The sequence below is a fragment of the Taudactylus pleione genome, unplaced genomic scaffold, assembly GCF_031769625.1.
Source record: "Taudactylus pleione unplaced genomic scaffold, aTauple2 ptg000479l, whole genome shotgun sequence".
Taxonomy (NCBI): Eukaryota; Metazoa; Chordata; class Amphibia; order Anura; family Myobatrachidae; genus Taudactylus; species Taudactylus pleione.
Window position 1 is genome coordinate 11,848,849 of NW_028284881.1, and position 25,240 is coordinate 11,874,088.

The 25,240-nt window shown below is 47.9% G+C and overlaps 1 protein-coding gene across 1 annotated transcript in view; it reads left to right on the plus strand.

Moving 5' to 3' along the window:
• RNFT2 (ring finger protein, transmembrane 2) overlaps positions 1–25,240 on the plus strand; it is a 229,184-nt gene that overhangs the window by 6,595 nt on the left and 197,349 nt on the right. Inside the window, exon 2 of the mRNA XM_088449237.1 lies at positions 6,632–6,846. Coding sequence (XP_088305363.1) covers positions 6,773–6,846 — 74 coding nt within the window. The 5' untranslated portion in view covers positions 6,632–6,772. The remainder of the gene's footprint in view (positions 1–6,631; positions 6,847–25,240) is intronic.

The following is a 25,240-nucleotide window of genomic DNA, read 5'->3' on the forward strand; positions in this document are numbered from 1 at the left end:
ATTCATCTCTGCAAAGCCTCCGTCTCTCAGTGGTATCCCTCGGTATCACAGACGCTTTTCAACCTCTTGTTCTGGGGTCTTTTTAAAGGTGGATTTTAGTGGTTAATCTTGCTCCAGTCTCCGTGTGTCCCTTAAGTATCGTGTCTGTCCAATCACTGGCTTCCGGCTCCCCCAGTGTGCACTATGGGAGAGACGTCATGACGTCTTTCCCATAGTGCACAGGAGCAGCCAAACGGAGAGGACGCCGGAGTGGGGCTTAAGGTAAGTATTAGTGGTTTGGGGTTTTTTTTGTGCAGGCGGCTTTTACTAGGGACAATACTTGGGGAGTCACTACCACTTGGGGCACCCGGGCACTACTACTGGGGACTTACTCTGGGGGAACTTCTGCTGGGGGAGACACTACTACTGGGGGCACCCGGGCACTACTACTAGGGACATTACAAGGGGGGCACTTCTACTGGGGGAGACACTACTACTGGGGGCACCCGGGCACTACTACTAGGGACATTACAAGGGGGGCACTTCTACTGGGGGAGACACCACTACTGGGGGCACCCGGGCACTACTACTGGGGACATTACACGGGAAGCACTTCTACTGGGGGCATTGCTTAGGAGGCACCACTACTGGGGGCATTACTCAGGGCCCTACTACTTGGGGCACTGCTACAGAGGGAGCAATACTATTGGGGACACTAGTACAGGGACATTAATACTGGGGAATTTATACAGGGGACACTACCCCCAATAGCAATGCCCCCTGCATTGCTATTGGGGGCAATACTACTGGGGAACCACAACAGGGACCATTACTATTGGGGGTATGACTACAGGGGACATGACTACAGGGGGCACTACTAATGGGGGCATGGCATAGGGGGCACCACTCCTGGGGGCAATACTACTGGGTGCACTGCATAAAGGGTACCACTAGTGTGGGCTCTGCATAAGTTGCACTACCACTGTGGGCACTGCATAAGGGGCATAAATACAGGGGTCACTGCGTAAGGGGCACAAATACAGGGGAGACAGCATTTGGGGACAAATACAGGGGGCACTGCATAATGGGCACTTTTGACTGAGATCCAGTGGGGGGGGGAAGCCTAAGACCTGTTGGGATGGAATGGCAAGGGATGGGGCTGGAATGAAGTGTGTATTATGTGAATCTTGTTTTTTCAATGTGTTTTATGTGGTTCTGGATTTCAAAATGTATTTTATGTGGTTCTGGATTTAATAATGTTTTTGAGGTGGAAGTGGTTTTAAAACGTAGTTTATGTGCCTCTGGCTTTTCCAATATATTTTATGTGGAAGTGGTTTGTTGCAGTGTAATCCTGAAGTGGTTTTTTTAGTGTATTTTATGTGGACCCGGCTTATTTCAGTGTATTTTATGTGGATCTGGCTTGTATTTTCAATGTGCTGTGCTCGCTCCCAACGCGACTAAAAACGGGTGTGATACAAGGTCATACTTCTGCAAATGTCACACCAAAGGCATGCACACACAAATGCGGCGTGGGCTTATGACAGCTAGGCCACACCCCATTTTTTGAACGCGTGCATGCTGTCTGTCTTTGATTTAACTACATATATTTTTCAGCGCTTTGCCTCTGACAGATTAGCCACCCCTGGGCTCAGTAGTCACAGTGGCTGCCATTCTGTGGTCTTTCGAGACCACGCTCCCTTACTGTGATACCACACCCCCTCATGATGAGGCCACGCCCACTCCACAATATTACTGCTTCTTGGGGGAGGAGGTGGGGGGCACATTTTGACTGCTCGCACTGGGAGCCTCAGACCCTAGAAACTGCCTTGCTTGCCAATAACACTATAACAAAATTTTAGTCCAACTGTCACAAGTTAAGTCGGAGAATGCCGGTGTTTAGTCGCGAGAACCGGCATTCTCCGACTAAAGTGCCTGCTGCGAGGCTAAGCAGGAAAACAGCCGCGCGACTGGCACATTAGTAGGATTTCTCCTCAGGAGGGTGAGAGAAGAAATCATTTAGTCGCCCTAACAGCGCACTGAATTGATTAGCTGCGGTACCAACTTCCCGGCGCTATTCAACTGAATTGAATTGCCCCAAGGTTTGCAACTTTTGTGTCAGGAAAACTCAGCTTGGTACATTGGTCATTGATGGCTTCAAATTATGTTGTGTCATTTGACACTTTACTGGTACGAATTGTATTTTGAAAAGCCTGTTGTCAGCAACTATATTGAGAGTTGAAAAAAAATATGTTGCCATAAATTAAATGCAACAGCTCTGGTTTGGGAACCAGAAAGAAACTCAAATTCAGGTTGGGAACCTGTAGAAAAGAGACCCACCACCCGTGGCTGTTATTCCATGGCTATTAGACGTGAGCCCTAGGCGATGGGGTTGCCAATTCTTTAAGAATTGGTAGTGGCACAGCCACGATGGACCAATGCAGTATTAATGTTTTCTTGAAAGTCAACAAGTTCTAAATCTGCTGTCAGACTTCTTACGACAGATTTTTTTTTTTACAACTTTCAGCTTACCTTGCAAAAAAAAATTGGTCTAGATCAGTAAAAAAAAAATAGAATTGCCACCAAAAATTGGACAAAGATGCAAAAACACAGGGTACTAGCTCTTGTTGCTTTATTATAACAGCCACTGAAAAATGCCTCATCGCTTATAATATTGTTGCGTAATCCAAAAATTACTTTATTTTAAGGCCAGTTTTCTCCTTTCAATGGCAAAATGCCTATTCAGAAAAAATATATTTTGTAGATTCAAATCTACTATTATGTGAAAAAAAATTGGTTATACTTGTTTTTTTGCTGTTAGACTTAAAAAATGGCCAAAGATTCACTGCAATTTTAGGTTATGTTATCACAGGTACTAAAGTAATTTGGAGTCTGATATGTTAGGACTGTGATTATGTACACTTGGTATAGTTAGCTACAATGAATCCTCCTCCTCCTCCTCCTTTTTTCTTCCTCCTTTTTCTTCCTCCTTTTTCTTCCTCCTTTTTTCTTCCTCCTTTTTTCTTCCTCCTTTTTTCTTCCTCCTTTTTTCTTCCTCCTTTTTTCTTCCTCCTTTTTCTTCCTCCCTCTTTCTTCCTCCTTCATCCTTTTTCTTCCTCCTTCTTCCTCCTTTTTCTTCCTCCTTTTTCTTCCTACCTCCTTTTTTCTTCCTACCTCCTTTTTTCTTCCTCCTTTTTCTTCCTCCCTCTTTCTTCCTCCTTCCTCCTTTTTCTTCCTCCTTCCTCCTTTTTCTTCCTCCTTCCTCCTTTTTTTCCCTCTGCCTGTGAAATACATGCTCAATCGGATTCAGGTCAGGTGATTGACTTGGCCATTGTATAACATTCCACTTTTTAACCTTAAAAAAACTCTTTGGTTGCTTTTGCAGTATGCTTCGGGTCATTGTCCATCTGCGCTGTGAAGCGCCGTCCAATGAGTTCTGAAGAATTTGACTGAATATGAGCATATAATATTGCCCGAAACACTTCAGAATTCATTCTGCTGCTTTTGTCAGCAGTCACATCATCAATAAATACAAGGGAACCAGTTCCATTGGCAGCCATACATACCCACGCCATTACACTACCACCACCATGCTTCACTGATAAGGTGGTATGTTTTGGATCAGGAGCAGTTCCTTTCCTTCTCCATACTCTTCTCTTCCCATCACTCTGGTACAAGTTGATCTTTGTCTCATCTGTCCATAGGATGTTGTTCCAGAACTGTAAAGGCTTTTTTAGATGTTGTTTGGCAAATTCTAATCTGGTCTTCCTGTTTTTGTGGCTCACCAATGGTTTACATCTTGTGGTGAACCCTCTATATTCACTCTTGTGAAGTCTTCTCTTGATTGTTGACTTTGACACATATACACCTACCTCCTGGAGAGTGTTCTTGATTTGGCCAACTGTTGTGAAGGGGTTTTTCTTCACCAGGGAAATAATTCTTTTGTCATCCACCACAGTTGTTTTCCGTGGTCTTCCGGGTCTTTTGGTGTTGCTGAGCTCTCTGGTGCGTTCTTTCTTTTTAAGAATGTTCCAAACAGTTGATTTGGCCACACCTAATGTTTTTGCTATCTCTCTGATGGGTTTGTTTTGATTTTTCAACCTAATGATGGCTTGCTTCACTGATAGTGACAGCTCTTTGCATCTCATATTGAGAGTCGACAGCAACTGATTCCAAATGCAAATGTCACACCTAGAATCAACTCCAGACCTTTTACCTGCTTAATTGATAATGAAATAACCTGATTTGGATGTAATTACCCTCAAATGAAATCTGAAAGTCTGCAGTTAAAGCACATCTTGTTTGTTTCATTTCAAAGCCATTGTGGTGGTGAATAGAGGCCAAAATATGAAAAGTCAGTCAATGTCCCAATATTTATGCACCTGACTGTAAGTTCCCGGGTGAAGGAAGCTGTGTGTTCGTTCAGGTTAATCTCTTGAACAACAGGGCGGATTTTGATGGGGTGTTCACTATTCTCTACAGCATTGGTCGAGGAAGATTTAGGTGGTGTGTACCATTCGTCTGTGACAAATGGGAGCCTAGCATTGATGATTTAGTGAAGCAGTCAGAAAAGAATCTTGCACCACGGCAGCTGCCCATGGTGCTGAAATAGCAAGACAGCATCTGAATCTGAGCCAATTCGAGCTAACAATATGCCCTGTGTTTTAGCCGCAACCTAGACAGGGGATGGAGTCTGGGACTGAGCAGGATCACAACTGAGGCAGACAGAGAATGAGAGACATCCTCCAATGAACCCATGAAGATGCTCTGATGCAGACACAGGCCCTGGTTCAGAGTCAGACGCTCTGACAGAGCGCTCGCTCTGAATCAGGGCCGTCCTTCCTAATTTTAGAGCGGCCTCCTTTGCCGCTCGTATAGCTGTGGGTGACCACCCACAGCTATAGCGAGCGGCCAGGTTGATGGTCGCGATGGTCAAGACCATCGCGACCAGCGGGCTTGCGACGAGACCCTTGTGGTAGGGTCTTGTCTGCCGCAAGCCCTGGAGTGCTTTCAGCTCTATCAGCACTCCCACTGACATCACTTGCCCCCGGCAGGCACGCCCATCAAAGGGGGCGTGCTGTCACTCACCATCGACAGCACGCCCCCTTTGTAGCGAGACGTGGAGCGACAGCTTGGCCGTCGCTATCCGGGTCTCGCGCATGCACACGACGGAGCCGGCTCCCTCGTGCGCATGCGCACTGGGCCAACATTGACCCGCCTGCGAGCGCTCAGCGCTCGCGAGCGGGTCTGAATCAGGCCCACAGTTCCCAGGGAGGCATAGCTATCAGAAATGTAAAAAAAAAACAACCATCAGAACACCATCAAATAATTTCCATTTTTTGGTGGCAAACATCAGACCACTACCGTCAAATGGTAAAATCCTCATCGGAACAAAAACATTAATGGATAGTTACCCTCGGATTCTGATTCTGATGTCCATCCCTACGCTGACCCTGCAGACGGACTCCAGCCACCACTCCTCCATCGTGAAGTGCTCCCTCTCCAACGTGATGTTCCCGCTCAGCCACACGCTCACGGTGAACAGGAGGCACCTCCCTTGGTCAGCGCTGTTTTCAGACGGGCACCACGGCGAGGAAGCTCAACAGGAAGCCCAGGAAATACAGGGTGCATTGTGCAAAGAGGACTTGGCTCATTGACCTGTTCGGCAGCCGGGAAGGAGAGTGCATGGAGGCTGGGGAAATATGCACATGCTGCTGATGATGTTTACGGTAGCTGCGATACAAATCTCTCATGCTTGATCCTCCTGCCCTTCCCAGCACATCCCAGTGGCCGGGCCCAACCAGCTGCAGGGCAGCAGCAGTGGGGGTTGTGGTGACACTGGTGAGATGCAGGGAGCAGGAGTGAGAAGCAGGGGATTGTGGTGGGTTGGTGGTGTGATGCAGGGGGCTATAGTAAGAAGCAGGAGTGAGAAGCAGGGGCCTGTGGTGAGATGCAAGGGTCTGTGGTGAACTATAGGATGCTTTGGTGAAATGCAGGGGGCAGGAGTGAAAAGCAGGAGGCTATTGTGAGATGCAGGAGTAAGAAACAGGAGGCTGCAGTGGGCTGTGGTGACATAGCGTAGGTTGTTATATGATGCAGGAGGCTGTGGTTAGATGAAATTGCTCCCGTGCGAAGCCAGGGCGGGTCGCTAATGTCATACTATAATAATGTTTTCCTCTGGAATATAGGTATCTGAATTCCAGATAAAGCTTTACGCTACAGATTTTTTTGCCTTCTTTGGCCTCATAATGTGAAAAAAGTAAAAGCATGTAAGTCTCAGGAGTGCGATTTTTGAAATCCGCGCCAAAATTTGTACAGGCATGTCCACTTACACAACTTTTACTCTCCTAGATCCGCCACACTAATAACCTGAACATTGCTTGTTGTTTTGCTACTATTGCATATTGTGAACTAAAGTTTCCCAAAGTTAGTCTGATATATATGCCAACCTTCATGTGACATTTTATAAAAATTGGAGATGGTCAGGTAGGGATTCCTGGTCCACTGACATGGAATGACCCACCCTTATAACTTTGTAGTATGTTCATTTTTATATTTAATATTACTGAACGGTACCACCGTGTTACCATTTATCTTGAGAGAACACATAGGTCATTGTTGCATTCTCTTGTTTTGTTCCCGTTTTTATGTCTAGTCGGTGGGCTTAAGCAATGTTGGCGAGACCCCCGGTATGGTCTCTGAACTCTATATCAATGTAAAGACCACTGATGTGTTCCAGACCTTCCAGCCAAGATCTTGCAGCCTGCTCACCTTATCCATAGACAGTACACTTTAAATGTATTGTTTCAAGGTGCTGAGGACAATGCAGAGAAGACACAGCAGCCTAACAGACAATCCTCCTCCAGAGAGGTAAATAAGTCACCTGCAATGCATTCACTTGTTTATGAGAACATATTTTATACAGATATTCGCTGGGACCCGTTTTATTTATTATTTTTATTCTAACTTGCATATGCAACTAGGATATATTTGTTTTTGGTTTAATAAACAAATTGTTTTTATATACTTTACTTGCTCAAGGCTTCATTATTGTGTTACTATATTTCCCTTCATGAATATGATTAGATTTTAGTTGGTTATTACACTCACTCTTTGGCCAGTGGAGCACAATTCATATTGGTTTTTTTTATGTATAACAAGCATTCAAAAGTATCAAGGACTAATCTCATAGAATATGTTACACAAATGCAATGAACTACTGTATTTTGTATTGTTTTATTTTTAATTTACTTTGTTAGTGTTTACATTGAATGTTTTTTTTCTCATGGTGCCACTGAAGTTCTTTCTTATATATACATGCTGTGCTTCTTTCATATGTGTATAATTAGACCCCTCTACTAATGTATATTTGGCTGTCAGTGTCTGTTGGTATTGAGGAAATGAATGCACGGGTGTTGTCATATTGGGAGCATATCTATCTCTATTACCCCAACTCCTGTCATTACAGGGCTCTTTATACAAATAGTCGGTAAATGCTCTACACACCTCCCCTGTTCTACTTTCTGCCACTGCTAATAACTGTCTCTTTATGAAATGACCTGTGAGACTAGCGGGCAGGATATGCCACATTGTATACACCCCTGTACTGCATCTCTCTCACTCCCAGTCCCTTCTGATATGTTTAGTGACAGCGGGCAGGATATGCCACATTGTATACATCCCTGTACTGCATCTCTCTCACTCCCAGTACCTTCTGATATGTGTAGTGACAGCGGGCAGGATATGCCATATTGTATACACCCCTGTACTGCATCTCTCTCACTCCCAGTACCTTCTGATATGTGTAGTGACAGCGGGCAGGATATGCCATATTGTATACACCCCTGTACTGCATCTCTCTCACTCCCAGTTCCTTCTGATATGTGTAGTGACACTAGCGGGCAGGATATGCCACATTGTATACACCCCTGTACTGAATCTCTCTCACTCCCAGTACCTTCTGATATGTGCAGTGACACTAGCGGGCAGGATATGCCACATTGTATACACCCCTGTACTGCATCTCTCTCACTCCCAGTACCTTCTGATATGTGCCGTGACACTAGCGGGCAGGATATGCCACATTGTATACACCCCTGTACTGCATCTCTCTCACTCCCAGTACCTTCTGATATGTGTAGTGACACTAGCAGGCAGGATATGCCACATTGTATGCACCCCTGTACTGCATCTCTCTCACTCCCAGTACCTTCTGATATGTGCAGTGACACTAGCGGGCAGGATATGCCACATTGTATACACCCCTGTACTGCATCTCTCTCACTCCCAGTACCTTCTGATATGTGTAGTGACAGCGGGCAGGATATGCCATATTGTATACACCCCTGTACTGCATCTCTCTCACTCCCAGTACCTTCTGATATGTGTAGTGACAGCGGGCAGGATATGCCATATTGTATACACCACTATACTGCATCTCTCTCACTCCCAGTACCTTCTAATATGTGTAGTGACAGCGGGCAGGATATGCCATATTGTATACACCCCTGTACTGCCTCTCTCTCACTCCCAGTACCTTCTGATATGTGTAGTGACAGCGGGCAGGATATGCCACATTGTATACACCCCTGTACTGCATCTCTCTCACTCCCAGTACCTTCTGATATGTGTAGTGACAGCGGGCAGGATATGCCACATTGTATACACCCCTGTACTTCATCTCTCTCACTCCCAGTACCTTCTGATATGTGCAGTGACACTAGCGGGCAGGTTATGCCACATTGTATACACCCCTGTACTGAATCTCTCTCACTCCCAGTACCTTCTGATATGTGCAGTGACACTAGCGGGCAGCATATGCCACATTGTTTACACCCCTGTACTATGTCTCTTACTCCCAGTACCTTCTGATATGTGCATTGACACTAGCGGGCAGGATATGCCACATTGTATGCACCCCTGTACTTCATCTCTCTCACTCCCAGTACCTTCTGATATGTGCAGTGACACTAGCGGGCAGCATATGCCACATTGTATACACCCCTGTACTGCATCTCTCTCACTCCCAGTACCTTCTGATATGTGCAGTGACACTAGCAGGCAGGATATGCCACATTGTATACACCCCTGTACTGCATCTCTCTCACTCCCAGTACCTTCTGATATGTGCAGTGACACTAGCGGGCAGCATATGCCACATTGTATACACCCCTGTACTATGTCTCTTACTCCCAGTACCTTCTGATATGAGCAGTGACACTAGCGGGCAGGTTATGCCACTTTGTATGCACCCCTGTACTGCATCTTTCTCACTCCCAGTACCTTCTGATATGTGCAGTGACACTAGCGGGCAGCATATGCCACATTGTATACACCCCTGTACTGCATCTCTCTCACTCCCAGTACCTTCTGATATGTGCAGTGACACTAGCGGGCAGGATATGCCACATTGTATACACCCCTGTACTGCATCTCTCTCACTCCCAGTACCTTCTGATATGTGCCGTGACACTAGCGGGCAGGATATGCCACATTGTATACAACCCTGTACTGCATCTCTCTCACTCCCAGTACCTTCTGATATGTGCAGTGACACTAGCGGGCAGGATATGCCACATTGTATACACCCCTGTACTGCATCTCTCTCACTCCCAGTACCTTCTGATATGTGCCGTGACACTAGCGGGCAGGATATGCCACATTGTATACACCCCTGTACTGCATCTCTCTCACTCCCAGTACCTTCTGATATGTGTAGTGACACTAGCAGGCAGGATATGCCACATTGTATGCACCCCTGTACTGCATCTCTCTCACTCCCAGTACCTTCTGATCTGTGCAGTGACACTAGCGGGCAGGATATGCCACATTGTATACACCCCTGTACTGCATCTCTCTCACTCCCAGTACCTTCTGATATGTGTAGTGACAGCGGGCAGGATATGCCATATTGTATACACCCCTGTACTGCATCTCTCTCACTCCCAGTACCTTCTGATATGTGTAGTGACAGCGGTCAGGATATGCCATATTGTATACACCACTATACTGCATCTCTCTCACTCCCAGTACCTTCTGATATGTGTAGTGACAGCGGGCAGGATATGCCATATTGTATACACCCCTGTACTGCCTCTCTCTCACTCCCAGTACCTTCTGATATGTGTAGTGACAGCGGGCAGGATATGCCACATTGTATACACCCCTGTACTGCATCTCTCTCACTCCCAGTACCTTCTGATATGTGTAGTGACAGCGGGCAGGATATGCCACATTGTATACACCCCTGTACTTCATCTCTCTCACTCCCAGTACCTTCTGATATGTGCAGTGACACTAGCGGGCAGGTTATGCCACATTGTATACACCCCTGTACTGAATCTCTCTCACTCCCAGTACCTTCTGATATGTGCAGTGACACTAGCGGGCAGCATATGCCACATTGTTTACACCCCTGTACTATGTCTCTTACTCCCAGTACCTTCTGATATGTGCATTGACACTAGCGGGCAGGATATGCCACATTGTATGCACCCCTGTACTTCATCTCTCTCACTCCCAGTACCTTCTGACATGTGCAGTGACACTAGCGGGCAGCATATGCCACATTGTATACACCCCTGTACTGCATCTCTCTCACTCCCAGTACCTTCTGATATGTGCAGTGACACTAGCGGGCAGGTTATGCCACATTGTATACACCCCTGTACTGCATCTATCTCATTCCCAGTACCTTCTGATATGTGCAGTGACACTAGCGGGCAGCATATGCCACATTGTATACACCCCTGTACTGCATCTCTCTCACTGCCAGTACCTTCTGATATGTGTAGTGACACTAGCGGTCAGGATATGCCACATTGTATACACCCCTGTACTGCATCTCTCTCACTCCCAGTACCTTCTGATATGTGCCGTGACACTAGCGGGCAGGATATGCCACATTGTATACACCCCTGTACTGCATCTCTCTCACTGCCAGTACCTTCTGATATGTGTAGTGACACTAGCGGGCAGGATATGCCACATTCTATGCACCCCTGTACTGCATCTCTCTCACTCCCAGTACCTTCTGATATGTGTAGTGACACTAGCGGTCAGGATATGCCACATTGTATACACCCCTGTACTGCATCTCTCTCACTCCCAGTACCTTCTGATATGTGCCGTGACACTAGCGGGCAGGATATGCCACATTGTATACACCCCTGTACTGCATCTCTCTCACTGCCAGTACCTTCTGATATGTGTAGTGAGACTAGCGGGCAGGATATGCCACATTCTATGCACCCCTGTACTGCATCTCTCTCACTCCCAGTACCTTCTGATATGTGTAGTGACACTAGCGGGCAGGATATGCCACATTGTATACACCCCTGTACTGCATCTCTATCACTCCCAGTACCTTCTGATATGTGTAGTGACACTAGCGGGCAGGATATGCCACATTGTATACACCCCTGTACTGCATCTCTCTCACTCCCAGTGCCTTCTGATATATGCAGTGACACTAGCGGGCAGGATATGCCACGTTGTATACACCCCTGTACTGCATCTCTCTCACTCCCAGTACCTTCTGATATGTGCAGTGACACTAGCGGGCAGCATATACCACATTGTATACACCCCTGTACTGCATCTCTCTCACTCCCAGTACCTTCTGATATGTGTAGTGACACTAGCGGGCAGGATATGCCACATTGTATACACCCCTGTACTGCATCGCTCTCACTCCCAGTACCTTCTGATATGTGTAGTGACACTAGTGGGCAGGATATGCCACATTGTATACACTCCTGTACTGCATCTCTCTCACTCCCTGTACCTTCTGATATGTGTAGTGACACTAGCGGGCAGGATATGCCACATTGTATACACCCCTGTACTGCATCTCTCTCACTCCCAGTACCTCCTGATATGTGCAGTGACACTAGCGGGCAGCATATGCCACATTGTATACACCCCTGTACTATGTCTCTTACTCCCAGTACCTTCTGATATGAGCAGTGACACTAGCGGGCAGGTTATGCCACTTTGTATGCACCCCTGTACTGCATCTTTCTCACTCCCAGTACCTTCTGATATGTGCAGTGACACTAGCGGGCAGCATATGCCACATTGTATACACCCCTGTACTGCATCTCTCTCACTCCCAGTACCTTCTGATATGTGCAGTGACACTAGCGGGCAGGATATGCCACATTGTATACACCCCTGTACTGCATCTCTCTCACTCCCAGTACCTTCTGATATGTGCCGTGACACTAGCGGGCAGGATATGCCACATTGTATACAACCCTGTACTGCATCTCTCTCACTCCCAGTACCTTCTGATATGTGCAGTGACACTAGCGGGCAGCATATGCCACATTGTATACACCCCTGTACTATGTCTCTTACTCCCAGTACCTTCTGATATGTGCCGTGACACTAGCGGGCAGGATATGCCACATTTTATACACCCCTGTACTGCATCTCTCTCACTCCCAGTACCTTCTGATATGTGCAGTGACACTAGCGGGCAGGATATGCCACATTGTATACACCCCTGTACTGCATCTCTCTCACTCCCAGTACCTTCTGATATGTGCAGTGACACTAGCGGGCAGGATATGCCACATTGTATACAACCATGTACTGCATCTCTCTCACTCCCAGTACCTTCTGATATGTGCAGTGACACTAGCGGGCAGCATATGCCACATTGTATACACCCCTGTACTATGTCTCTTACTCCCAGTACCTTCTGATATGTGCCGTGACACTAGCGGGCAGGATATGCCACATTGTATACACCCCTGTACTGCATCTCTCTCACTCCCAGTACCTTCTGATATGTGTAGTGACACTAGCAGGCAGGATATGCCACATTGTATGCACCCCTGTACTGCATCTCTCTCACTCCCAGTACCTTCTGATATGTGTAGTGACAGCGGGCAGGATATGCCATATTGTATACACCCCTGTACTGCATCTCTCTCACTCCCAGTACCTTCTGATATGTGTAGTGACAGCGGGCAGGATATGCCATATTGTATACACCACTATACTGCATCTCTCTCACTCCCAGTACCTTCTGATATGTGTAGTGACAGCGGGCAGGATATGCCATATTGTATACACCCCTGTACTGCCTCTCTCTCACTCCCAGTACCTTCTGATATGTGCAGTGACACTAGCGGGCAGCATATGCCACATTGTATACACCCCTGTACTATGTCTCTTACTCCCAGTACCTTCTGATATATGCCGTGACACTAGCGGGCAGGATATGCCACATTGTATACACCCCTGTACTGCATCTCTCTCACTCCCAGTACCTTCTGATATGTGCAGTGACACTAGCGGGCAGGATATGCCACATTGTATACACCCCTGTACTGCATCTCTCTCACTCCCAGTACCTTCTGATATGTGCAGTGACACTAGCGGGCAGGATATGCCACATTGTATACAACCCTGTACTGCATCTCTCTCACTCCCAGTACCTTCTGATATGTGCAGTGACACTAGCGGGCAGCATATGCCACATTGTATACACCCCTGTACTATGTCTCTTACTCCCAGTACCTTCTGATATGTGCCGTGACACTAGCGGGCAGGATATGCAACATTGTATACACCCTTGTACTGCATCTCTCTCACTCCCAGTACCTTCTGATATGTGTAGTGACACTAGCAGGCAGGATATGCCACATTGTATGCACCCCTGTACTGCATCTCTCTCACTCCCAGTACCTTCTGATATGTGTAGTGACAGCGGGCAGGATATGCCATATTGTATACACCCCTGTACTGCATCTCTCTCACTCCCAGTACCTTCTGATATGTGTAGTGACAGCGGGCAGGATATGCCATATTGTATACACCACTATACTGCATCTCTCTCACTCCCAGTACCTTCTGATAAGTGTAGTGACAGCGGGCAGGATATGCCATATTGTATACACCCCTGTACTGCCTCTCTCTCACTCCCAGTACCTTCTGATATGTGTAGTGACAGCGGGCAGGATATGCCACATTGTATACACCCCTGTACTGCATCTCTCTCCCTCCCAGTACCTTCTGATATGTGTAGTGACAGCGGGCAGGATATGCCACATTGTATACACCCCTGTACTTCATCTCTCTCACTCCCAGTACCTTCTGATATGTGCAGTGACACTAGCGGGCAGGTTATGCCACATTGTATACACCCCTGTACTTCATCTCTCTCACTCCCAGTACCTTCTGATATGTGCATTGACACTAGCGGGCAGGATATGCCACATTGTATGCACCCCTGTACTTCATCTCTCTCACTCCCAGTACCTTCTGATATGTGCAGTGACACTAGCGGGCAGCATATGCCACATTGTATACACCCCTGTACTGCATCTCTCTCACTCCCAGTACCTTCTGATATGTGCAGTGACACTAGCGGGCAGGTTATGCCACATTGTATACACCCCTGTACTGCATCTATCTCACTCCCAGTACCTTCTGATATGTGCAGTGACACTAGCGGGCAGCATGTGCCACATTGTTTACACCCCTGTACTGCATCTCTCTCACTCCCAGTACCTTCTGATATGTGCAGTGACACTAGCGGGCAGCATATGCCACATTGTATACACCCCTGTACTGCATCTCTCTCACTCCCAGTTCCTTCTGATATGTGCCGTGACACTAGCGGGCAGGATATGCCACATTGTATACACCCCTGTACTGCATCTCTCTCACTGCCAGTACCTTCTGATATGTGTAGTGACACTAGCGGGCAGGATATGCCACATTCTATGCACCCCTGTACTGCATCTCTCTCACTCCCAGTACCTTCTGATATGTGTAGTGACACTAGCGGGCAGGATATGCCACATTGTATACTCCCCTGTACTGCATCTCTCTCACTCCCAGTACCTTCTGATATGTGTAGTGACACTAGCGGGCAGGATATGCCACAATGTATACACCCCTGTACTGCATCTCTCTCACTCCCAGTGCCTTCTGATATGTGCAGTGACACTAGCGGGCAGGATATGCCACGTTGTATACACCCCTGTACTGCATCTCTCTCACTCACAGTACCTTCTGATATGTGCAGTGACACTAGCGGGCAGCATATGCCACATTGTATACACCCCTGTACTGCATCTCTCTCACTCCCAGTACCTTCTGATATGTGCAGTGACACTAGCGGGCAGGATATGCCACATTGTATACACCCCTGTACTGCATCTCTCTCACTCCCAGTACCTTCTGATATGTGCCGTGACACTAGCGGGCAGGATATGCCACATTGTATACAACCCTGTACTGCATCTCTCTCACTCCCAGTACCTTCTGATATGTGCAGTGACACTAGCGGGCAGCATATGCCACATTGTATACACCCCTGTACTATGTCTCTTACTCCCAGTACCTTCTGATATGTGCCGTGACACTAGCGGGCAGGATATGCCACATTGTATACACCCCTGTACTGCATCTCTCTCACTCCCAGTACCTTCTGATATGTGCAGTGACACTAGCGGGCAGGATATGCCACATTGTATACACCCCTGTACTGCATCTCTCTCACTCCCAGTACCTTCTGATATGTGCCGTGACACTAGCGGGCAGGATATGCCACATTGTATACACTCCTGTACTGCATCTCTCTCACTCCCAGTACCTTCTGATGTGTAGTGACACTAGCGGGCAGGATATGCCACATTGTATACACTCCTGTACTGCATCTCTCTCACTCCCTGTACCTTCTGATATGTGTAGTGACACTAGCGGGCAGGATATGCCACATTGTATACACCCCTGTACTGCATCCTCTCTCACACCCAGTACCTTCTGATATGTGTAGTGACACTAGCGGGCAGGATATGCCACATCGTATACACCCCTGTACTGCATCTCTCTCACTCCCAGTACCTTCTGATATGTGCAGTGACACTAGCGGGCAGCATATGCCACATTGTATACACCCCTGTACTGCATCTCTCTCACTCCCAGTACCTTCTGATATGTGTAGTGACACTAGCGGGCAGGATATGCCACAATTTATACACCCCTGTACTGCATCTCTCTCACTCCCAGTGCCTTCTGATATGTGCAGTGACACTAGCGGGCAGGATATGCCACGTTGTATACACCCCTGTACTGCATCTCTCTCACTCCCAGTACCTCCTTATATGAGCAGTGACACAAGCGGGCAGCATATGCCACATTGTATACACCCCTGTACTGCATCTCTCTCACTCCCAGTACTTTCTGATATGTGCAGTGACACTAGCGGGCAGGATATGCCACTTTGTATACACCCCTGTACTGCATCTCTCTCACTCCCAGTACCTTCTGATATGTGCAGTGACACTAGCGGGCAGGATATGCCACATTGTATACACCCCTGTACTGCATCTCTCTCGCTCCCAGTACCTTCTGATATGTGCCGTGACACTAGCGGGCAGGATATGCCACATTGTATACAACCCTGTACTGCATCTCTCTCACTCCCAGTACCTTCTGATATGTGCAGTGACACTAGCGGGCAGCATATGCCACATTGTATACACCCCTGTACTATGTCTCTTACTCCCAGTACCTTCTGATATGTGCCGTGACACTAGCGGGCAGGATATGCCACATTGTATACACCCCTGTACTGCATCTCTCTCACTCCCAGTACCTTCTGATATGTGCAGTGACACTAGCGTGCAGGATATGCCACATTGTATACACCCCTGTACTGCATCTCTCTCACTCCCAGTACCTTCTGATATGTGCCGTGACACTAGCGGGCAGGATATGCCACATTGTATACACTCCTGTACTGCATCTCTCTCACTCCCAGTACCTTCTGATGTGTAGTGACACTAGCGGGCAGGATATGCCACATTGTATACACTCCTGTACTGCATCTCTCTCACTCCCTGTACCTTCTGATATGTGTAGTGACACTAGCGGGCAGGATATGCCACATTGTATACACCCCTGTACTGCATCTCTCTCACACCCAGTACCTTCTGATATGTGTAGTGACACTAGCGGGCAGGATATGCCACATTGTATACACCCCTGTACTGCATCTCTCTCACTCCCAGTACCTTCTGATATGTGCAGTGACACTAGCGGGCAGCATATGCCACATTGTATACACCCCTGTACTGCATCTCTCTCACTCCCAGTACCTTCTGATATGTGTAGTGACACTAGCGGGCAGGATATGCCACAATGTATACACCCCTGTACTGCATCTCTCTCACTCCCAGTGCCTTCTGATATGTGCAGTGACACTAGCGGGCAGGATATGCCACGTTGTATACACCCCTGTACTGCATCTCTCTCACTCCCAGTACCTTCTGATATGAGCAGTGACACAAGCGGGCAGCATATGCCACATTGTATACACCCCTGTACTGCATCTCTCTCACTCCCAGTACTTTCTGATATGTGCAGTGACACTAGCTGGCAGGATATGCCACTTTGTATACACCCCTGTACTGCATCTCTCTCACTCCCAGTACCTTCTGATATGTGCCGTGACACTAGCGGGCAGGATATGCCACATTGTATACAACCCTGTACTGCATCTCTCTCACTCCCAGTACCTTCTGATATGTGCAGTGACACTAGCGGGCAGCATATGCCACATTGTATACACCCCTGTACTATGTCTCTTACTCCCAGTACCTTCTGATATGTGCCGTGACACTAGCGGGCAGGATATGCCACATTGTATACACCCCTGTACTGCATCTCTCTCACTCCCAGTACCTTCTGATATGTGCAGTGACACTAGCGGGCAGGATATGCCACATTGTATACACCCCTGTACTGCATCTCTCTCACTCCCAGTACCTTCTTATATGTGCCGTGACACTAGCGGGCAGGATATGCCACATTGTATACACCCCTGTACTGCATCTCTCTCATTCCCAGTACCTTCTGATATGTGCAGTGACACTAGCGGGCAGCATATGCCACATTGTATACACCCCTGTACTGCATCTCTCTCACTGCCAGTACCTTCTGATATGTGTAGTGACACTAGCGGTCGGGATATGCCACATTGTATACACCCCTGTACTGCATCTCTCTCACTCCCAGTACCTTCTGATATGTGCCGTGACACTAGCGGGCAGGATATGCCACATTGTATACACCCCTGTACTGCATCTCTCTCACTGCCAGTACCTTCTGATATGTGTAGTGAGACTAGCGGGCAGGATATGCCACATTCTATGCACCCCTGTACTGCATCTCTCTCACTCCCAGTACCTTCTGATATGTGTAGTGACACTAGCGGGCAGGATATGCCACATTGTATACACCCCTGTACTGCATCTCTATCACTCCCAGTACCTTCTGATATGTGTAGTGACACTAGTGGGCAGGATATGCCACATTGTATACACCCCTGTACTGCATCTCTCTCACTCCCAGTACCTTCTGATATGTGCAGTGACACTAGCGGGCAGCATATGCCACATTGTATACACCCCTGTACTATTTCTCTTACTCCCAGTACCTTCTGATATGAGCAGTGACACTAGCGGGCAGGTTATGCCACTTTGTATGCACCCCTGTACTGCATCTTTCTCACTCCCAGTACCTTCTGATATGTGCAGTGACACTAGCGGGCAGCATATGCCACATTGTATACACCCCTGTACTGCATCTCTCTCACTCCCAGTACCTTCTGATATGTGCAGTGACACTAGCGGGCAGGATATGCCACATTGTATACACCCCTGTACTGCATCTCTCTCACTCCCAGTACCTTCTGATATGTGCCGTGACACTAGCGGGCAGGATATGCCACATTGTATACAACCCTGTACTGCATCTCTCTCACTCCCAGTACCTTCTGATATGTGCAGTGACACTAGCGGGTAGCATATGCCACATTGTATACACCCCTGTACTATGTCTCTTACTCCCAGTACCTTCTGATATGTGCCGTGACACTAGCGGGCAGGATATGCCACATTGTATACACCCCTGTACTGCATCTCTCTCACTCCCAGTACCTTCTGATATGTGCAGTGACACTAGCGGGCAGGATATGCCACATTGTATACACCCCTGTACTGCATCTCTCTCACTCCCAGTACCTTCTGATATGTGCAGTGACACTAGCGGGCAGGATATGCCACATTGTATACAACCCTGTACTGCATCTCTCTCACTCCCAGTACCTTCTGATATGTGCAGTGACACTAGCGGGCAGCATATGCCACATTGTATACACCCCTGTACTATGTCTCTTACTCCCAGTACCTTCTGATATGTGCCGTGACACTAGCGGGCAGGATATGCCACATTGTATACACCCCTGTACTGCATCTCTCTCACTCCCAGTACCTTCTGATATGTGTAGTGACACTAGCAGGCAGGATATGCCACATTGTATGCACCCCTGTACTGCATCTCTCTCACTCCCAGTACCTTCTGATATGTGTAGTGACAGCGGGCAGGATATGCCATATTGTATACACCCCTGTACTGCATCTCTCTCACTCCCAGTACCTTCTGATATGTGTAGTGACAGCGGGCAGGATATGCCATATTGTATACACCACTGTACTGCATCTCTCTCACTCCCAGTACCTTCTGATATGTGTAGTGACAGCGGGCAGGATATGCCATATTGTATACACCCCTGTACTGCCTCTCTCTCACTCCCAGTACCTTCTGATATGTGCAGTGACACTAGCGGGCAGCATATGCCACATTGTATACACCCCTGTACTATGTCTCTTACTCCCAGTACCTTCTGATATGTGCCGTGACACTAGCGGGCAGGATATGCCACATTGTATACACCCCTGTACTGCATCTCTCTCACTCCCAGTACCTTCTGATATGTGTAGTGACACTAGCGGGCAGGATATGCCACATTGTATACACCCCTGTACTGCATCTCTCTCACACCCAGTACCTTCTGATATGTGTAGTGACACTAGCGGGCAGGATATGCCACATTGTATACACCCCTGTACTGCATCTCTCTCCCTCCCAGTACCTTCTGATATGTGCAGTGACACTAGCGGGCAGCATATGCCACATTGTATACACCCCTGTACTGCATCTCTCTCACTCCCAGTACCTTCTGATATGTGTAGTGACACTAGCGGGCAGGATATGCCACAATGTATACACCCCTGTACTGCATCTCTCTCACTCCCAGTGCCTTCTGATATGTGCAGTGACACTAGCGGGCAGGATATGCCACGTTGTATACACCCCTGTACTGCATCTCTCTCACTCCCAGTACCTTCTGATATGAGCAGTGACACAAGCGGGCAGCATATGCCACATTGTATACACCCCTGTACTGCATCTCTCTCACTCCCAGTACTTTCTGATATGTGCAGTGACACTAGCTGGCAGGATATGCCACTTTGTATACACCCCTGTACTGCATCTCTCTCACTCCCAGTACCTTCTGATATGTGCCGTGACACTAGCGGGCAGGATATGCCACATTGTATACAACCCTGTACTGCATCTCTCTCACTCCCAGTACCTTCTGATATGTGCAGTGACACTAGCGGGCAGCATATGCCACATTGTATACACCCCTGTACTATGTCTCTTACTCCCAGTACCTTCTGATATGTGCCGTGACACTAGCGGGCAGGATATGCCACATTGTATACACCCCTGTACTGCATCTCTCTCACTCCCAGTACCTTCTGATATGTGCAGTGACACTAGCGGGCAGGATATGCCACATTGTATACACCCCTGTACTGCATCTCTCTCACTCCCAGTACCTTCTTATATGTGCCGTGACACTAGCGGGCAGGATATGCCACATTGTATACACCCCTGTACTGCATCTCTCTCACTCCCAGTACCTTCTGATGTGTAGTGACACTAGCGGGCAGGATATGCCACATTGTATACACTCCTGTACTGCATCTCTCTCACTCCCTGTACCTTCTGATATGTGTAGTGACACTAGCGGGCAGGATATGCCACATTGTATACACCCCTGTACTGCATCGCTCTCACACCCAGTACCTTCTGATATGTTTAGTGACACTAGCGGGCAGGATATGCCACATTGTATACACTCCTGTACTGCATCTCTCTCACTCCCTGTACCTTCTGATATGTGCAGTGACACTAGCGGGCAGCATATGCCACATTGTATACACCCCTGTACTATGTCTCTTACTCCCAGTACCATCTGATATGTGCATTGACACTAGCGGGCAGGATATGCCACATTGTATACACCCCTGTACTTCATCTCTCTCACTCCCAGTACCTTCTGACATGTGCAGTGACACTAGCGGGCAGCATATGCCACATTGTATACACCCCTGTACTGCATCTCTCTCACTCCCAGTACCTTCTGATATGTGCAGTGACACTAGCGGGCAGGTTATGCCACATTGTATACACCCCTGTACTGCATCTATCTCATTCCCAGTACCTTCTGATATGTGCAGTGACACTAGCGGGCAGCATATGCCACATTGTATACACCCCTGTACTGCATCTCTCTCACTGCCAGTACCTTCTGATATGTGTAGTGACACTAGCGGTCAGGATATGCCACATTGTATACACCCCTGTACTGCATCTCTCTCACTCCCAGTACCTTCTGATATGTGCCGTGACACTAGCGGGCAGGATATGCCACATTGTATACACCCCTGTACTGCATCTCTCTCACTGCCAGTACCTTCTGATATGTGTAGTGACACTAGCGGGCAGGATATGCCACATTGTATACACCCCTGTACTATGTCTCTTACTCCCAGTACCTTCTGATATGAGCAGTGACACTAGCGGGCAGGTTATGCCACTTTGTATGCACCCCTGTACTGCATCTTTCTCACTCCCAGTACCTTCTGATATGTGCAGTGACACTAGCGGGCAGCATATGCCACATTGTATACACCCCTGTACTGCATCTCTCTCACTCCCAGTACCTTCTGATATGTGCAGTGACACTAGCGGGCAGGATATGCCACATTGTATACACCCCTGTACTGCATCTCTCTCACTCCCAGTACCTTCTGATATGTGCCGTGACACTAGCGGGCAGGATATGCCACATTGTATACAACCCTGTACTGCATCTCTCTCACTCCCAGTACCTTCTGATATGTGCAGTGACACTAGCGGGCAGCATATGCCACATTGTATACACCCCTGTACTATGTCTCTTACTCCCAGTACCTTCTGATATGTGCCGTGACACTAGCGGGCAGGATATGCCACATTTTATACACCCCTGTACTGCATCTCTCTCACTCCCAGTACCTTCTGATATGTGCAGTGACACTAGCGGGCAGGATATGCCACATTGTATACACCCCTGTACTGCATCTCTCTCACTCCCAGTACCTTCTGATATGTGCAGTGACACTAGCGGGCAGGATATGCCACATTGTATACAACCATGTACTGCATCTCTCTCACTCCCAGTACCTTCTGATATGTGCAGTGACACTAGCGGGCAGCATATGCCACATTGTATACACCCCTGTACTATGTCTCTTACTCCCAGTACCTTCTGATATGTGCCGTGACACTAGCGGGCAGGATATGCCACATTGTATACACCCCTGTACTGCATCTCTCTCACTCCCAGTACCTTCTGATATGTGTAGTGACACTAGCAGGCAGGATATGCCACATTGTATGCACCCCTGTACTGCATCTCTCTCACTCCCAGTACCTTCTGATATGTGTAGTGACAGCGGGCAGGATATGCCATATTGTATACACCCCTGTACTGCATCTCTCTCACTCCCAGTACCTTCTGATATGTGTAGTGACAGCGGGCAGGATATGCCATATTGTATACACCACTATACTGCATCTCTCTCACTCCCAGTACCTTCTGATATGTGTAGTGACAGCGGGCAGGATATGCCATATTGTATACACCCCTGTACTGCCTCTCTCTCACTCCCAGTACCTTCTGATATGTGCAGTGACACTAGCGGGCAGCATATGCCACATTGTATACACCCCTGTACTATGTCTCTTACTCCCAGTACCTTCTGATATGTGCCGTGACACTAGCGGGCAGGATATGCCACATTGTATACACCCCTGTACTGCATCTCTCTCACTCCCAGTACCTTCTGATATGTGCAGTGACACTAGCGGGCAGGATATGCCACATTGTATACACCCCTGTACTGCATCTCTCTCACTCCCAGTACCTTCTGATATGTGCAGTGACACTAGCGGGCAGGATATGCCACATTGTATACAACCCTGTACTGCATCTCTCTCACTCCCAGTACCTTCTGATATGTGCAGTGACACTAGCGGGCAGCATATGCCACATTGTATACACCCCTGTACTATGTCTCTTACTCCCAGTACCTTCTGATATGTGCCGTGACACTAGCGGGCAGGATATGCCACATTGTATACACCCCTGTACTGCATCTCTCTCACTCCCAGTACCTTCTGATATGTGTAGTGACACTAGCAGGCAGGATATGCCACATTGTATGCACCCCTGTACTGCATCTCTCTCACTCCCAGTACCTTCTGATATGTGTAGTGACAGCGGGCAGGATATGCCATATTGTATACACCCCTGTACTGCATCTCTCTCACTCCCAGTACCTTCTGATATGTGTAGTGACAGCGGGCAGGATATGCCATATTGTATACACCACTATACTGCATCTCTCTCACTCCCAGTACCTTCTGATAAGTGTAGTGACAGCGGGCAGGATATGCCATATTGTATACACCCCTGTACTGCCTCTCTCTCACTCCCAGTACCTTCTGATATGTGTAGTGACAGCGGGCAGGATATGCCACATTGTATACACCCCTGTACTGCATCTCTCTCCCTCCCAGTACCTTCTGATATGTGTAGTGACAGCGGGCAGGATATGCCACATTGTATACACCCCTGTACTTCATCTCTCTCACTCCCAGTACCTTCTGATATGTGCAGTGACACTAGCGGGCAGGTTATGCCACATTGTATACACCCCTGTACTTCATCTCTCTCACTCCCAGTACCTTCTGATATGTGCAGTGACACTAGCGGGCAGCATATGCCACATTGTATACACCCCTGTACTATGTCTCTTACTCCCAGTACCTTCTGATATGTGCCGTGACACTAGCGGGCAGGATATGCCACATTGTATACACCCCTGTACTGCATCTCTCTCACTCCCAGTACCTTCTGATATGTGCAGTGACACTAGCGGGCAGGATATGCCACATTGTATACACCCCTGTACTGCATCTCTCTCACTCCCAGTACTTTCTGATATGTGCCGTGACACTAGCGGGCAGGATATGCCACATTGTATACACTCCTGTACTGCATCTCTCTCACTCCCAGTACCTTCTGATGTGTAGTGACACTAGCGGGCAGGATATGCCACATTGTATACACTCCTGTACTGCATCTCTCTCACTCCCTGTACCTTCTGATATGTGTAGTGACACTAGCGGGCAGGATATGCCACATTGTATACACCCCTGTACTGCATCTCTCTCACACCCAGTACCTTCTGATATGTGTAGTGACACTAGCGGGCAGGATATGCCACATTGTATACACCCCTGTACTGCATCTCTCTCACTCCCAGTACCTTCTGATATGTGCAGTGACACTAGCGGGCAGCATATGCCACATTGTATACACCCCTGTACTGCATCTCTCTCACTCCCAGTACCTTCTGATATGTGTAGTGACACTAGCGGGCAGGATATGCCACAATTTATACACCCCTATTCTGCATCTCTCTCACTCCCAGTGCCTTCTGATATGTGCAGTGACACTAGCGGGCAGGATATGCCACGTTGTATACACCCCTGTACTGCATCTCTCTCACTCCCAGTACCTCCTTATATGAGCAGTGACACAAGCGGGCAGCATATGCCACATTGTATACACCCCTGTACTGCATCTCTCTCACTCCCAGTACTTTCTGATATGTGCAGTGACACTAGCGGGCAGGATATGCCACTTTGTATACACCCCTGTACTGCATCTCTCTCACTCCCAGTACCTTCTGATATGTGCAGTGACACTAGCGGGCAGGATATGCCACATTGTATACACCCCTGTACTGCATCTCTCTCGCTCCCAGTACCTTCTGATATGTGCCGTGACACTAGCGGGCAGGATATGCCACATTGTATACAACCCTGTACTGCATCTCTCTCACTCCCAGTACCTTCTGATATGTGCAGTGACACTAGCGGGCAGCATATGCCAAATTGTATACACCCCTGTACTATGTCTCTTACTCCCAGTACCTTCTGATATGTGCCGTGACACTAGCGGGCAGGATATGCCACATTGTATACACCCCTGTAC